The 17,185-nt window shown below is 37.1% G+C and overlaps 1 protein-coding gene across 1 annotated transcript in view; it reads right to left on the reverse strand.

Moving 5' to 3' along the window:
- Cntnap2 (contactin associated protein 2) overlaps nt 1–17,185 on the reverse strand; it is a 2,205,170-nt gene that overhangs the window by 1,294,253 nt on the left and 893,732 nt on the right. Inside the window, 1 exon segment of the mRNA XM_055598313.1 lies at nt 7,033–7,180. Within this exon segment, the coding sequence (XP_055454288.1) occupies nt 7,033–7,180 (148 nt within the window).

The following is a 17,185-nucleotide window of genomic DNA, read 5'->3' on the forward strand; positions in this document are numbered from 1 at the left end:
TCTTTCTTTCTTTCTTTCTTTCTTTCTTTCTTTCTTTCTTTCTTTCTTTCTTTCTTTCTTTCTTTCTTTCAATTTATTCACTTTGTATCCCTGTTGTAGCCCCCTCCTTCAATTATCTCTTCCCAATCCCACTCTCCTTCCCTGTTGTCCGCCAATGTCCCCTCCCTAGTCCCCTGATAGGGGAGGTCCTCCTCCCCTTCTATCTATAGGGTCTCGTCAAGGCTAGGTGCATCTTCTTCCTCTGTGGCCCGGCAGGGCTGAACCTCCCCACACACACCGAAGGGGGAGGTGAACAAAGAGCTAGCCACTGTCAAAGACAGCCCCTTCCTTCCTTACTAGGGAAACTGAGCAGCCTATGGGCTTCCTCTGAGCAGGGGTTCTAGGTCCTCTCCATGCATGGTATTGGTATCTGCAGGCCCCACTGGGCCTAGGTTTTTTGGCTCTGTTGGTCTCCTTGTGGAGTTCCTGTCCCCTATGGGTCTTTCATTCTTTTTTAAAATTTTTTCCTTTTTTAAAAAAATATTTTTATATTAATTACAGTTTATTCACTTTGTATCCCAGCTGTAGTCTCCTGACTCATTCCATCCCTATCCCATCCTCCCTTCCTCATCGCCTCCCATGACCTTCCCCAAGTCCACTGATAGGGGAGGTCCTCCCCCCCATTGCCTATCTGGTCTCATCACGACTGGCTGCACTATCTTCCTTTCTGGCCTGATAAGGCTGCCAGGAGTAGGTGATCCAAGAGCCAGCCACTGAGTTCATGTCAGAGATAATCCCTGTTTCAGGTCTTTCTATCTCCCTCTTCTTCCATAAGGTTTCTTGCACTCTGCCCAAAGCTTAGCTGTGAGTCTCAGCATCTGCTTCAATGCCATGATGAGTAAAGTCTTTCAGAGGTCCTCTGTGGAAGCTCCTATCCTGTTACTTCTCTTCTCCTACTTCTGATGTCTATCCTGTTTGTCTTTCTGAGTGATTTTTTAGCCACTTCCCTAGGGTCCTCCTTGTTTTTTAGCTTCCTTAGGACTATAGATTTTAGTATGTTCATCCTATATTATATGTCTAATATCCACTTACAAGTGAGTATATACCATATGTGTCTTTTTGCCTCTGGGTTACCTCACTCAGGATAATCTTTTCTAGTTCCCACCATTTGCATACAAATTTCATGATTTTCTTGTTTTTAATTTCTGAGTAGTATTCCATTGTGTAAATATACCACAGTTTCTCTCTCCGTTCTTCAGTAGAGGGACATTTAGGTTGTTTCTGGATTCTGGCTCTTATGAATAAAGCTGCTGTGAACATAGTTGTGCAAATGTCCTTGTCATGTGGTTGAGCATCTTTGTGATATATGCCCAGGAGTAGTATAGCTGCATCTTGAGGTAGCACTAGTCCTAATTTTCTGAGAAAGCTCTAGCCAGATTGATTTCCAAAGTGGTTGAAGAAGGTTACAGTCCCACCAGCAATGGAAGATTCACCACAACCTCTCCAGCATTTGTCATTCCTTGAGTTTATGATCTTGGCAATTCTGATGGGTGTGAGGTAATAACTCAGAGTTATTTTGATTTGCATTTCTCTGATGACTAAGGACACTGAGCATTTCTTTAAGTGTTTCTCTGCTTTTCGGTATTCCTCTGTTGAGAGTTCTTTTTTTAGCTCTTCACCCCATTTTTAATTAGATTACTTGGTTTGTTGATTTTTAACTTCTTTAGTTCTTCATATATTCTGGATATTAGCCCTCTGCCAGATGTATGGTTGGTGAAGATCTTTTCCCAGTCGTTTTGTTGTTTTGTAGGCTGTCATTTTGTTCTGACAAAAGTGTCTTTTGTTTCACAGCTTTTCAGTTTCATGAGGTCCCATTCATTGATTGTTGAACTTAGAGCCTGTGCTGTTAGTCTTCTGTTCAGGAAGTTGTCTCCTGTGCCAGAGAGTTCAAGGCTCTTCCCCACTTTTTCTCTCACAGATTTAGTGTGTGTGTTTTCTTGTTGAGGTCTTTGATCCACTTGGACTTAAGTTTTGTGCAGGGTGATAAGTATGGACCTCTTTGCATTTTTTACATGTAGGTATCTAGTTAGAGCAATATCATTTGTTGAAGATGCTATCTTTTTTCAATTGTATGTTTTTGGCTTCTTTGTCAAAAATTAAGTTTCTGTTGGTGTGTGGGTTTATTTCTGGGTCCTTGATTCTATTCCATTGATCCACCTCTTTTTTCTATGCCAGTACCTTGTAGTTTTTATTACTGTTGCTTTATAATACAGCTTGAGATCAGGGATGGAGATACATTCATAATATCTTTTTAAATTTAATTTATTTTTTATATTAATTACAGTTTATTCACTTTGTATCCCAGCTGCAGCCCCCACTCTACTGTTTGTGTTATAATGAACAACCACAAACTGAAATCCAGAAGGATAGGGTTTTTTGTTTTTGTTTTTGTTTGTTTGTTTGTTTTTTGTTTGTTTGTTTGTTTGGTGGTGGTGGTGGTGGTGGTGTTTGTTCTGAGACGCAGAAATCACCAATTAGTTTCAAGGAAATAAAATTAAGTTGTGGGAAAAGACTACACTCCAACCAGGGCTTGAACTGACTCCTTTCTTTTATTTTCTTACAGCTTATGGTTGTTGCAGTATTCCTTGATATGGCAACCACTTCAGTCTGATCTTAGTCTCCGGTGTTGCTGTGCTTTCTCTGTCTTTGATGCATAATTTCATCTGCCCTAGCACTCTGAAAGGTGTTGTGAGGAACTTAAGGGAAGGCAGTGTCACCCGCTGCACCCCTTGTGGACTTTATCATGTCCATTAACTTAGTTTTAGCAAGGAATTAGGATCTAAGAATCAGGTTCTGATGCCTTTGGATTCACTTCACAAGCAATTATAATGCTATCATTAATTTTCTATCTTTATTTAGTTTTGCTTCTGCTTATCATCTATTGCACTGACATCTATTAGTATAAATGTTAACATTTTTGGCTTTTGCTGCATGGAAGATTTTACCTTTGAAAGACCGGTGCCTGTTTTGCTTTATTTATTTCTTCTTTCTGTCTCCTGATTGTCAAGGCCCAATTGTGGTGGAAGAATTCCCTAGGAAAGTGTCTGTGCTTCCTACAAGTGAACTTACTCCAACTATAGAAAGTGTTGTTATTTTTAATCTACACCTGCAAAGACTCTCTTTGGCTGTGGAGTCTTAAATGACTTCATCAATAACACTGATTTTAAAATGATTATTTAAAGGAAAATATATTAAAAATGAGCTATGTCTAGAGATCGTTAGGAGGGCTGAGTGGGAGAAAGAGTGCAAAAGAGTGAGAAAAATATTTTAAAGCATTTAAAGCATTAAAATAACAAATGAATAAAGGCAGCACCCAGAAATATGATATTTTGAAGTAAGATATTTTGAATAAAAATACTTCAAAAAAGTAAAGACAACACTGGTCATCCACAATCATAACCTATCTAAAATGTCAGGAAAATCATCATTAACTTTAAAATTAATGAAAAAAAATGTCTGGGTTTGTAGAGAAATAGAAGTTCTCGCACAGTTTGTGAGGAAATAAACTGATACAGCACTTTATAAAATCTTTAGTTTTCATTGGCACTGTTTGAGTACACACACACACACACATATGTTAGTGGTATACATGCCTTCTATTACATGTATGATACCATGTCCTCTATTGCATGTTCTTTGAAAGGTAGGCATGAACAAATATTTCTTCATTGCATATAAGAAATTAAGGACACATTAAAATCATACCTGTTCCCAAGGTTAACTTGGAGAACTCACAAATTTAACTATAATCAATGTACAGGCAGAAACATTAAGAAGAGTCTCTCTCTCTCTCTCATTCTCTCTCTTTTTCATGGCCAGTGCTAATAACTTGCATATACTCTGGTATAGAAGGGCCCAATGAAATATACACTGCCTGTTTACAGACAGGCATGTTAAGCTACAGAACCCTTTACACTGCCTTTTTAATCTCACACTTTCAACAGGAAGATGAGCTGACTAAATCTTCTGAGTCTCCTACAGATAATCATATCTGCTTTGATTTCCAGATTATATCAACAGCCTGTCACACCTAGAGGACAGAGACCCACAACTCTCACTACCTATTCCTTCAGAAACATTAACCACAATAATGATAATAATAATAACTCAATGTTTATCAATTTAAATATTCAATTATACAAGAGTACAAAATTAATATCTCAGAAATATGGCTAATTCAAACAAATATTTTAATAAGTGAATCAGTTAGATGATGCTTTGTTTCCTCTATCCCTGAGTACCATAAGACACAGTAGCAAGGACCCTAATTTATGTTGGGTTTTGCATTGGCTTCTCCCAACAAACTAGTTCATCTCCTTGAAGTGCTATATTCTTGCAAAGAACTGAATCCATCCCTCCTTTCATTATTTATGGAATATATATATTCCATATATATGTATATGTATTTAATGTAATAATTAAATAGAAAATAAGTAAGAATTTTTAGATAATCCCTATGGCCGCTTTATTCCGTACATAAGAGTTCGCCTGTGAACTGAGAATATATTATTTTTTATCCCTGTGGCACTGCTTGCAAGAGTCTCTGCAACCAAACACTCCTAGACATGAAAAATAAAATATTATTATAAAATATTAAGTGTTCCATTAATTTTAAGATGCCTTCTCAGAAAAAGAAAATTTGAACTTTATGGTCATAGTAACTATTTATGTTTATGGATCTATAAGAAATGATAAGGTAATGTCTAATGGGAGATTTCTTGTAGAAAGCTAATATGCCAATTTCCCTCTCTGTCTAGTCCCAACATTTTCCCTTCCTTGTGCAATTGGCATAATAGGAAAAATGTTTCCTGGGAGGACAAGAAAATATTACACTGGATATTTAACATTATGAATCCAGTTTTGCAGAGAGAATTTATATTTTCTAGTAGCTTCAAAGATGTAGCAATCTTTAAAGTGGCTTGGTGATCAGCGTGACTTCACAAAGAAAATAAACGAAGACATATCTTCTTTAAAAGAATCTATCATTGAGATTGACCTGAATTAACTTTTACAGCTAAGTTTTGATGTGGTTGAGGTCCTACATATGCAGAATATATAAAGTGAAATATAACTAGATAAATAGGCCCCGAATAATGGGAAAGAGAAGGCAAGGAGGAAAGAAAAAGTAAAGAGGACAGAAGAGAAGGATAAATATGTTTTTTTTTCTATTCTTTATCTTCTGTTTTGATTTCTATAGTTTCAGTGGGAATGTGTTCCAAAAATATTCATTATTAAATTCTAGAAACAAAAGGAACTTCCGAGGTTTAAACACCTTTTATTTCAAAATACTGTTTTATTTTATTCCATTAGTATTGTAAATACTAAATACCACATGTAATTTGTAAATTAAACTTTATCATAGATATGTGTGTGCAAAGTAAAAAGTGTTATATTTTGCGTCACAGCCACACTCTTAAGCACCTACTGACACCCCTGCTGAACATCTCCCTTGGACAAGGTGTGCCCTACTGTATTGCAAGCAGAGAAAACAGGTAGCAGTGAAATTGACATATTGAAGCCGTTAGACTTAGGTGTGACATAGTTATGAAAGTTTTTAAAGATGGGATTAAAACCCAATTAAATATGAAGCAACTTTTTAAGTGAAGTTAAACTTTCTAAAATATAAAATATAAATGATATAAAAAACCAATAGTGCAGGCCAGTAGGCTGGCTAAGCCTGGTAAAGGCAGTTGTCAATAAGTCTGACAAAGTAAGGTCTTCGTGATCATACAGTGGAAGAGAAGAAGCACTTTGAATACTTGTTCTCTAACCACACAAATATCCTGCTCTTGCTCTCACTCGCTCTCTCTCTCTCTCTCTCTCACACACACATATATAAATAAATAAATATTTTTTTTAAATAATAAAACTTTCACTTTTTGACTTCTAAAGTAAGAAGAATGACAAGTCACGGGAGACGAGGTGAGGCAAAGATCTTAGTCTTTGAACAAATGTTGTAAGGGTGGATCTTAGGTAGACTGCCTATTGTAAATAATTCATAAGTTCAGTTTAATTAATATGCTTCACTGCATCAGTGTGCTGAGCAAAACACATTCTCATTTCTTCAGGTTTTATTTTTTTGCATTTTTATTAATTATTATTATTTATTACATTTTATTCTCTTTGTATCCCAGCTGTAACTCCTCCCTTAGTCCACTAATAGCGGAGTTCTTCCTCCCCTTCTATCTGACTCTAGCCTGTCAGCTCTCATCAGGACTGGCTGCATTGTCCTCCTCTGTGTCCTGGCAAGGCTGCACCCTCCATGGAGAGGTGATCAGGGAGCCCACCACTGAATTCATGCCAGAAACAGCCCCTGCTCCCCTTACTAGGCAACCCACTTAGAGACTGAGTGTATGAGCATACATGGTCGTTGGTTGAGGTATCAGTCTCTGAAGGGCCCCCAAGGCTGTTTTTTGTTTGTTTTTTGTTTGTTTGTTTTGGTTCTGTTGGTCTCTTTTTGGAGCTCCTGTCCCCTCCAGGACTTTTTATCTTCCCCTTCTTTCATAAAATTCCCTGCACTCTGCCCAAAGTTTGGTTATGGGTCTCAGTCCAACTTTTTCGACACAAGGTCTCATATGTCTCAGCTCATGCTTATTACAAACCCACTATATAATAGAGGGTGACTTTGAACTTCTGATTTTCTTAGGTTTATGTGTCTCATGCTCAGATTATAGGTGTTAAAAGCCACACCTAGTTATGTGGTGCTGAAAGCAGAACTCAGGACCTAGTGCAGGCAAGAAGGGCATTTCACCTCCTCAGCCCTCATACCTTAATTATTGTTTTCTTATTTGTATGAGTGTGTTATATATTTACACCATAAAAATAGGCAAAACAACCCAACTCAGTACTATACACATGTGTGTGTCTCAGCTCATTTAAAGATTGTAAGACACACTAAAAAAAAAAAAAGAAGTTTGTTACTTAAATGGAGATGACCCACGACTCAGATGTGAACTTGACCCTTGACATGTGAACTTGACCCTTGACACTCACAGTATGAGCAGCCGTAGACTTCTGCGCGCAGCCCTACGTGGCCTTCTCCGTTCCAGTCCAGGGGCACAATGCGGACATAACGGGCAATGACTGCATGCTGCAGGTCATGTCGGACCACACTGTCAGAATTGACGTTTCCAGGAAAAGCCTGCAAAGAAAAGGAACGGTTACAAACCTCTGAAAAACATCACAGTGACAAACACACTTTGTTTAACAAATGAAACTGATTTTTTTTTCTTCTCTAGTGATGAAGTTTTATGTTCTCAAATCAGAAAAAAAAATGAATATAGAGCTTTTCTTTCTTTTACTTAGAAATTCATTATTTGGGTGCTTTGGAGAGATAACTAAGGAGGTAAAACCCTTGTCATGAAGGCTGAAGATTCTTGGGTCCCCAGAACTCATACAAAAGTTAGCAGATGCGGGGGACCTTCAGGAATCCCATCACTCAGAAGTAGCAATGGGATCTTCAGAGCAAGCAAGATAGATAGATTAGCAGAGCAGGCAGGCTCCTGGTCCTCTGAGAACCTGTCTCTGGAAATAAAGTGGAAAGTTATGGAGAAAAAAAAATCAACTTTGGTCTTCCACAAACAATTATACACATGTGACCCCAGAAGTACGGACTTAGTCAGGCAACACACATGTTCAAATTTGTGGGGGAAAGAAAAGAAAAAGATCTGATTTTAATCGGTAAATAAGCTAAAGTAACTGCAGATCCTTTTAAATATACAAATTCCTTCCCAAAGAGCTACCATAAACTCCACTGTGGTTCCACAATGACTGGTGGCAGGGACAAGTGAAACAGATCTATCTGTGGTGACAGCCTGAGAATTCCCTGATGCCCTGGATGGTTTGGTTCCAGTCCTTCCATTTCTTTTCCAAGCAGCTGGAAAAGTACTGTCTAACATGAATACATCAGAAAGTATGGAGAATACAGGTCTCCAGATACTACATTTGAGCATTAACCACCGAAACAGAACAAAACAAACAAACAAAAATCTGCTGCTAAATTTGAGAAGTGTAGGGTATCTGGCTCACCAAAGTGTACTGTATCACTGCCTAAGAGTGCATTCAATAGTTACTGAAGAATGTTGATTAGTACAATGTTTTCTTACACAGTCACTACAGTGTAACACTCAGCTGTTCTTTTCATCCAAGCCTGCTTTGAGAGTTAAGACATTAATCTACCTGAAGTTTTTCCTTCCTTCCTTCTTTCTTTTTTCCTTCCTTCCTTCCTTCCTTCCTTCCTTCCTTCCTTCCTTCCTTCTTTCTTTCCTTCCTTCCTTCTTATTTGTTTGTTTATTTATTAAATTAAAGAGATTGCTTTTTTTTTTCATATAATACACTCTGATTATGGATTTTCCTCCTGCAACTCCTTCCAGATCCTTCTCACCTCCTGACCAACCACAATCAACATATTTTTCTTCTCCTTTTCAGTTAAAGCAAATAGGCGTCTAAAACAATAATAAAAGAAAAGAAAAGAAACCAGAAAGGACAAAACAAACTAATAGGAAAAAAAGCCAAAGAAAAAGCTCCAGTGATACAGGTAGAACAGAGACACACACATGTACACTCAGAAATCTTAAGTGTTAAACATCACAGAGAGGATAAGTGTTCTCATTCATACTGTAAACTATACAAAGTGATAAATCTATCTTGATTTTTAATACAGAAAAACAGAGAAAGGTCCAGCCAAGGATTTAACAGAATATTTATATAATATGTTAGTATTTAAACATTTTGCAACTAATTTTTCTAAGTATGGTATTTTCTTTAGTCAACATTTAGACTCACAGGGATGAAGTGATGACTGCACCTATAACATCTAGTCAAGGGAATCAGGACAAAGTCATGAGCTCATATGTCCACTTGCTTTATTTGAAATTTATAATATCAGAGAGAAGTAAATGCATTTTTCCACTTAGGCACAATACATTTTATTTTGATATTACATGCTTGAATAGAAAATTGAGAAAGGCTGATTGAAAAATTACTGTCAACCATACTTTCATTATAGAATTGGTATGTGCCCTATCTGTGAGATGATCCATTTTGCTTGTTTATTTTACTTTTCATTTTTGTTTCCACAATGTTTTGACACAATCAATATCTTCTTTATTGATTCACTTTTACCAAACATGCTTCTATTGGGATCATTAGCACCAAAATCTCCTCCATGGTTTGGAAATAAGCAATTTAATCTTAGTGGCACTGTTGACTAAAATGAAGACTGTTCATCAGCGCTTGTTTCCATTGATGATTTAACTGCCATTGGCCTTGAAAACTATTTCTGTCTCATAATTTCACTCTTTCTCTAACTATGGTAATTTTTCACATAAGTGTTAAAAAGGAAGAAATAAGACAAAGGCTATTTTTTATAAAAATATTAATATTTGGAAGTCTGCTTTAAAAGTCAAAAATTGAAATGGAATTTGGAGCTTTATACTATAAAATATTGTCATTCAAAATTCAACCTTCATCTGAATAGATACTATATAATAATAAGAGCTTTCTAGAGACATGAAAATATCAGGAACTTTTATTACTGAAAAACTAATATAAAAATCTCAATTTATGGCAACCTTTGATTTACATGCTACTGCTTTTGTTTTTGTTTTTTTTTTTGGCGGTAATTTGTATGTTTGTTCAGGGTAGAATGTTTTTCTATCATGATTTTAGTTAATATAGCAGTCACGTAACTCACAGTGCTTTATAATCAGTCACTAGCAATATAATGCAATCTTCATTTTTTACTGTTACTTTTAAACTGACAACCCTATAAATTACACTAACACTGAAAAAGATAATTTTCAGATACATTGTAAGTTCCTAACAAGATTAACGTTAAGATAATCAACTGCACTTAAGTTTTTAATAATTAAAATGTTTTCCATGTGCAGTAATTGTGTTTATATGGCTCAAACAGTATTTCACATGGTCCAAGATGGGAAGTAAACATTTCTATAAATATTTCTATAAAGTACTAGAGAATGTGTTCCAGGTTTAGTATTCCACACACTTCTCTGTCTCATGTTCTTGTGCTTTGACAGCACATATGTAGTGGATAACTTATTCTTTCTTGTCTTGTGAACAGGAAAAAGGTAGGAGTAGAGCACAGTTAACCCATGTGGTGGCTACATTTTACCACCCTGTTCCTTAGAGGATTTTTTTTTGTCTTTTAGGGAGGGGTTAAAGACAAACTGGGGCAGGGTGCACGCTTGGAAGGTGCTGTGGTAATGAGCTATGCCATCACCTCCAAAGAGACTCTGAACTTGGAACAGCCTGCGCTGCCTTCAGACAGGATCCAAAAATCTTCCTCTGAAGACTTTGTAGCTACTTGGCCTTTAAAAGTCAGTAAATTTTAGAGAAGGAGTTTTTAAACGATGGAAGCAGGTAATTTATCAGACTGTAGGTTTAGAAGCATGCTCTGTGGGGGTGTGTGAACTAATGTTTCCCCTCACATGCCATGAGGTCTGAGGTGTGACTTGTGACACATTTTATAAACACAGTAAGTACATTGCGTTCACATTAAAACTTCAGGACAGCCACTCCTGATGAGACCTAATGGACTAGGATCAGAAGGAAGGAAAAGAAGAGCTCCCCTACCAGTGGACTTGGGGAGGGGCATGCGTGGAGAAGGACGAGGAAGGGAGGGTTTGGGAGGGGAGATGGAGGGAACTACAAAGGGATAGGAAGTAAATAAAGTGTAATTAATAAAAAAAGAAAAAAGAAACTTCAAGTTCTTTCAAGAGCCTTTACATAAAAAACCATAACAGATCCAGTGATCTAATGAGATGTTGGGTCTTAAAGACTTTGTTTGATTAAAAATGAGTCTAAAACCTTTAGCCTTTGTGTAACTCAACATAGATAGACCTTTTGGTGTTGTTGACAGCAGTTAGCTTAGGAAACTGCAGGAGAAAAGCAATAATACCAAACAGGTGTTTCCTTATGTGGATGATTATGTGCCAGTGGGAAGACAACTCCACTTCAGCAAAAACAGCCTCTACTCTTCACGTCGAAGTCATAAACCATGCTCTCTGTGCAATCATTTCCTCTTCAATCCCATTTGTTATTTTATTTCAATTGTCCTATTCTAATAATCTATAGCAAAAATGAAATATGGACTTGCCATTTGGTAGCTTCATTATGACCTCCCAAGTTATTTCTTGCCGAGGAAGGTATATAGAATGTTATCCCTTGTGTGCTGTACCTCTCATCCACTCTTTCTGACCTCTTATCCTGGAATCATTGTTTTTATTCAGCTGGTCACACACATCCTGGCAGCACTTTATGATTACAGGTATATTCCTGACCACACTTCCTAAATCTCACCTAAACTAAGGCCACTTCACGGATTGCTAGATTATATATATATATATATATATTTGGTCCCTCTGTATTGGATCTCTCAAGTACAGAGGCCAGTGGTCAGCAGCTTCCTATTTACTTCTCCATGGAGTGAATGAATAAAAACTTGTATGCCCCAATTCCTAGCCCCTTGCAAATACATTCTTGCTATTTCTATTTTCTATTTATAGTTAATAAGCCATATGCTTGATAATATTCCTACAAGAAAAAAATAGATCGTGCTAGTCTGATTCAAGAAGACACTAGGGTAATGAATAAAAATTTCCCAGAGTTATGAGGTTGTCATTATAATTATGCAAAATAGCTAGAAAAGGCGGATTGTTGGAGAAATGGAAATGGTCATGCAAAATTCAACAGAGACACACTAGCAGTAAAACAAAAACTAAGTGTCCCATCTATCAAATCTAGTAAGTTTATATCAGAGAGTCACTTGAAGTTTGTGAAAGCACACATTTGGCTCATGAACCAACACAAATGTGAGACCGAGGTCCCAGAGTTCTACCTGTTTGCTAGAGGCAGCACTATCTTTGGTAACTACTAATCTTGACTGAGGGAATATGTCTCTTCCTTTTAAATTTTCTCATCATTATGCAAGTACCTGAAAATTTATTTACCAGGTAATTAACTTTGCCTTTCCTTGAATATAAGACCAAAGGCACACCCAGGCTTTCTTATACCTCCAGGGTGATATGTTAATATTTTCTGTGCAGTTTGTGTATTGATACTTGGATTGTTTTGCTGAGTAATATTTTACTGTACAACCAATAGAAAAGATGAATATTTTACATAGTAATAAAGCTGTGTCAGGAATAACAAAAGTAAGCTTAAAAAGGCTAATTAATCCATGGTAAAGTCAGGCATCAGCAAGTGATTTCCAAGGTGAAAGGTGATAGAATATCACTCTAGCATATAGGGAGAGTGGGTCGTGGTCAAGGAGGATATTAGAAAGAGAATCTTTGACTGTTGAATGAAACATTTTATATAATCCGTGGTTAAAGCCGTTATCTATATGCTACTTCAAAAAATATATTAAAAACCAAAAACTAAGTGTGCATATATGCATGCAAATTGTTTGTGTGAATAGCTTTAATAGCCTCCTTTCACCTCTCTTCTTGAGATCAAGTGTAAAATGAGATTCCTAACATAGTTAGCACCCAGAGAAGGAGTCTGCTTATCTTTTGACATAAATTCCAACCAGTTTCTTAAGGCCTAGCCCTCCTGTTACTAAGCCTAAGACAAAGTATCTCAAATCCTCGTGCAAAAGAAATGATTTGGCACCAGTGTCAGAGTGTTCAGTACCTGGTTAAAAATAAAGAGCCAGCAATCACACAGGGAGTTTCTTCAAGATTCACTCAATGAAGCCCCATGGAAAAGCCCAAAGCTTAATTCAGTAAACACGGTTTTACAGTTTAGCCAATTTGTTCAGGGCAAGAACTCTGCTCTCTCTGACTGGCACTCATATATATTTGCATGGAAGTTTGTTCACTTCTTCACTGAAACAAGTCTTGAGTATCTCAGGATAGGACAGATCCCGCCTTCAGTGTACGGTTTGTGAACATAGCTTCTCTTGAGTGAGAGCGTGTGAGCACACTCTTTGGAAAGTTTCTGCAATAAATCTGTTTGCATAACCAACCCAGCACTGTCATGAGTGTGAGCAGGAAGAGGCTCAGCTGGCATTGAGAGTGAGAGTTCTTAAAACGAAGTAAATTATTGTTTGTGATTTTTGTGTTCTCAGAACCCGTATCCCACTAAATTTCTTTTAATGTATTGAATTACAACACATACTTTATTTTAATCTCCTGAACAACTTCATATGCAGTGCTCCAAGATTACAGTCCTCCCTAGTCATCTTTTCTCCTTCCATTAACCTCCAGGACTAATAACAGGAAATTCAAGCCTCTTTTGTAAAGTCTAAGAACATGTGACTTTTCGAAAAACTTGATATTCTTCATCCTTGGGTTGTGATCTCATTTAGATTCCAGAAGAAGGATGCCATGGTGGCTGCTCTCTCATTTTCCCAGTCATCCTAATTTCTGTCAAGAATCTCTCACTTTAAAACAAACACTGGAGAGCAACTCTCATAGCCCCATTTTCAGCCTTACATTGGCATTTGCAAAGTGGACCAGGATTTTCAGAGTTCTATTAGATGTCTTTATTTGAGGAGGCAGGAGTTGTTCCAAACTGATAGATAATCAAAGCAAAAACAGAAGTTCTGTCTACAGATCTCCAAAGTGTACAGCTTTTCCTCTTTTTTCCAAGTTTGCTAACATTGCCATACTCTTATCTTCCTGTCCTGGGGGCCACGTCAGACCCTTCCTCTGCCTCAGTCACTTCATATTGATGGGTCTCCTCCCTTTCCAAGAACAGCTCCCTATTTCAGAAACCACTGCAATGTGTCAAATCTTTCTCCTCTTACAGCTTTCTGGTCCTCTCCCTTCATCTGTTCTCTTTCTTCCTCAAGTGAGTGTGAATACTTCAAGAGAAATCTTTCTAAATTAAAGTCTCAGTTTGCATGAACTTAATTAATTCACCCAAAGTATAGATACTTGCTTTTGTTTACATGTTGCCAACTCAATAAGTTGGAAAGAATAATTTGCACAATTATCACCCTTTGTTTTGTTTATAGGATGCTAAATGATTCACTTAACAGATTCTTCTTAACAAATTAGCCAAATTGACTCAGCTGAACAAATATATTTGTTGTATTGGTGTCCTACAGAGACACCCACATTAGCTTGAGTTAGACCTGAAATTAGTAAATTGCAGCTGGCAATTGACAGAAATTCGATATTATATTCACACTTTTAATGCTTTCTTCTTTTGAATAATGTAAGAGAAAGCATCTCTGCGGCGATGTGCTTGATATTGGTACAGCTATGCCCATGCTTTCCTATGCATATGATATTTTTATTTTCTTTCTAAACTGAATAATTTAGAACTACAAACAGATGACCATCCCTCTAACTTTGGAGCACAATTTGCTCATCTAAGCCAGAAAACTGAAAAGATGACAAAGGCAACGCAGCAAATTGCAGATAAGTCAGTCCTCTCATTTAAAGATGCAGTAAAATGCTGCCCACCAGAATCCTGTGTTACTTTTGTGTAAAGTTCCAGGGACAAGAACATGTAATAGATGATGGACATTTGTAGTAATAGTTCGATTTTTTAGCCCTGAGATAAAGCTAATAAGCAATGGGTTTTGTTACCCAAGAATATAGAAAGATTCTTCACGAAAAAAAAGGGATCAGAGATATGTATGCAGTCAGACCTTTTGAATAACTGACAACCAAAAAAAAAAAAAAAAAAAACCAAAAACCAAGATTTAATAGCTACTGGATTACTTTAAGAATAAAATGACACTATCCAGATCTATTTTATTCAACTTGGCTTTAGAAAATATCTTAATGGAAGAAGGCAAGCAGAAAGTAGCTACCCTGGTGTCACCCTGGGAGGAGATAAAAAGGAAAACAAATGAAGCCTCTAACAAAAAGAAAGACAGTACAACCCCAAAGCAAATGTTATCTGAGATTATATATTGCTCTCCATATTTAAATGTCATTATAAATATGAAGAAACTATTTCATGTGTTATAAAAAATGTAATTATAAAACTTCTATGAATCTTTTTAAAATTTAGTTACTCAATGAACAAACATGTATCATTCCTAGTCTGTCTGTTTTTAGATTGTTTTAAATTTAGTAACATGTCCTGGAGGGGATGACCTAGACCCCCAGCTCAGATGTAGCCCATGGGCAGCTCAGTCTCTGTGGGTTCCCTATTAAGGGGAGCAGGGGCTGTCTCTGAAATGGACTCAGTGACAAGCTCTTTGGTCACATCCCCCTGGAGGGGGATAGCCTTGTCAGCCCACAGAGGAAGAGGATGCAGCCAGCCCTGATGAGAGCAGAAAGGCTCTCAGATAGAAGGGGAAGAGGACCTCCCCTATTAGTGGACTAGGGAAGGCCCATAGGAGGGAGGGAAGGAGGGAAGGGACTGGGAGAAGATGAGGGAGGAGGCTATAGCTGGGATACAAAGTAAGTTAATTGTAATAAATAATAGATTAATAAAAATTAGTAACATTGTGTTAATATGTGACCTTAAAGCTGTAATTTGGGTTCTTTTTATTTGTAAAGTTTTGATAGTAGTATTCTTAAATGATTACTTTCTGCTTAGTAAGGATATATTTACTTGTTATACAAAAACACTTATATATTACAGTGATTTTTGTAAATCTCAGGATTCTATCTTGAATTTTTTTATTCATCAAGAATTTCCAAACAGTGTAAATAAGTTAGACTTTCAGGCCTTGAGATTTATTAAATGCTGACACAGAGGACCTCTGAAAAGCTCTGCCCTGCAGAATATCAATGCAGATGCTGAGACTTATGGGAAACCTTTGGACAGAGTGCAGGGAATCTTATAAAAGAAGTGGGAAACAGTAAGATCTGGAGAGGACAGGAACTCCACAAGGAGAGCAACAGAACCAAAAACCTGAGCACAGAGATCTTTCCTGAGATTGATATTCTATCCAATGACTATGCATGAAGATAACCTAAGATCCCAGCACAGATGTAGCCCATGGCAGTTCAGTATCCAAGTGGGTTCCATTGTAATAGGAACAGGGACTGTCTCTGACATGAACTGATTGGCCTGCTCTTTAATTACCTCCCCATGAGAGGGAAGCAGCATTACCAGGCCACAGAAGAAGACAACACAGCCACTCCTGATGAGACCTAATTGACTAGGATCAGAAGGAAGGAAAAGAAGGCCTCCCCTATCAGTGGACTTGGGGAGGGGCATGCATGCGGAGGGTGGAGGAAGGGAGGGATTGGGATGGGAAGAGAGAGGGAACCACAAGGGGGATACAAAGTGAATAAAGTGTAATTAATAAAGAAAAAAGACAAAAAAATATTAAATAAATATTTAATATTGGGTTATCTTAGCTATTTTCTTGTCCTGTGTATACACACATGTACACTGAAGAAGTAGAGATTTTAAGTCGAATGGAAATCTGTATGTTTAATTTCTTATCTTTGTATTTTGAAACTTTTTTAGAGTCACAAAACAGTTACAAAAATAATACAAAGATCCTCTGGGGATATTTCTTTACAGTTTCTAATGTTTATTGATTGCTGTGCAATCATCAAAGCCAGGAAACTGACATGTGCACAGTATTGTTAACTGAACCGTAGAGGTTAAGTCAATTTAATTCTGTATTGTTGTTCTTGTTATTTAATACATTGTTTTATAGATCAAGATGGCCTGAAAGTCTTGGTCTTACTTCGACAGTCTCAAGGGTAACATGCTTTTTGTATACTGTCCAATACCATCTACCTAGGGCTGGCATCACGAACAGTGGGCTAGTCCCTCCCATATCAATCATTAATCAAAAATATGCCCCATAGGCTTATTCACAGCCTAATCTTACGGAGATATTTGCTCAAGTGCTGTTCTCTCTTCTCATATGACTCTAGCCTGTGTTAAGTTGACAAAACAAACAACAACAATAAACAAAACTATCTGGTACATACAGTTTGTGACTTTCACTGGTTTAAATTAGAAAATAAGTGTAGTATTAGACACAGGAAGCAGATGAAATAAATGATGTCTGAAGACTATAGCTGAGATGAGTAAGACAAGGTATCCCTGTCTAAATTGAAACGGGGAGCATTATATAATGCAGTATTTGGAGAAGTGAAGAAAAGAGCAAGATAGAACCTTATCTCCAGCTAAGTCCCGTAGATGGTGCGTGCTTACTAGGAGGCCAAGCATTTTGCTTGCTGGAGGGAAA

This window comes from Psammomys obesus, unplaced genomic scaffold (assembly GCF_907164565.1).
Source record: "Psammomys obesus unplaced genomic scaffold, mPsaObe1.curated_primary_1811, whole genome shotgun sequence".
NCBI classification, from domain to species: Eukaryota; Metazoa; Chordata; class Mammalia; order Rodentia; family Muridae; genus Psammomys; species Psammomys obesus.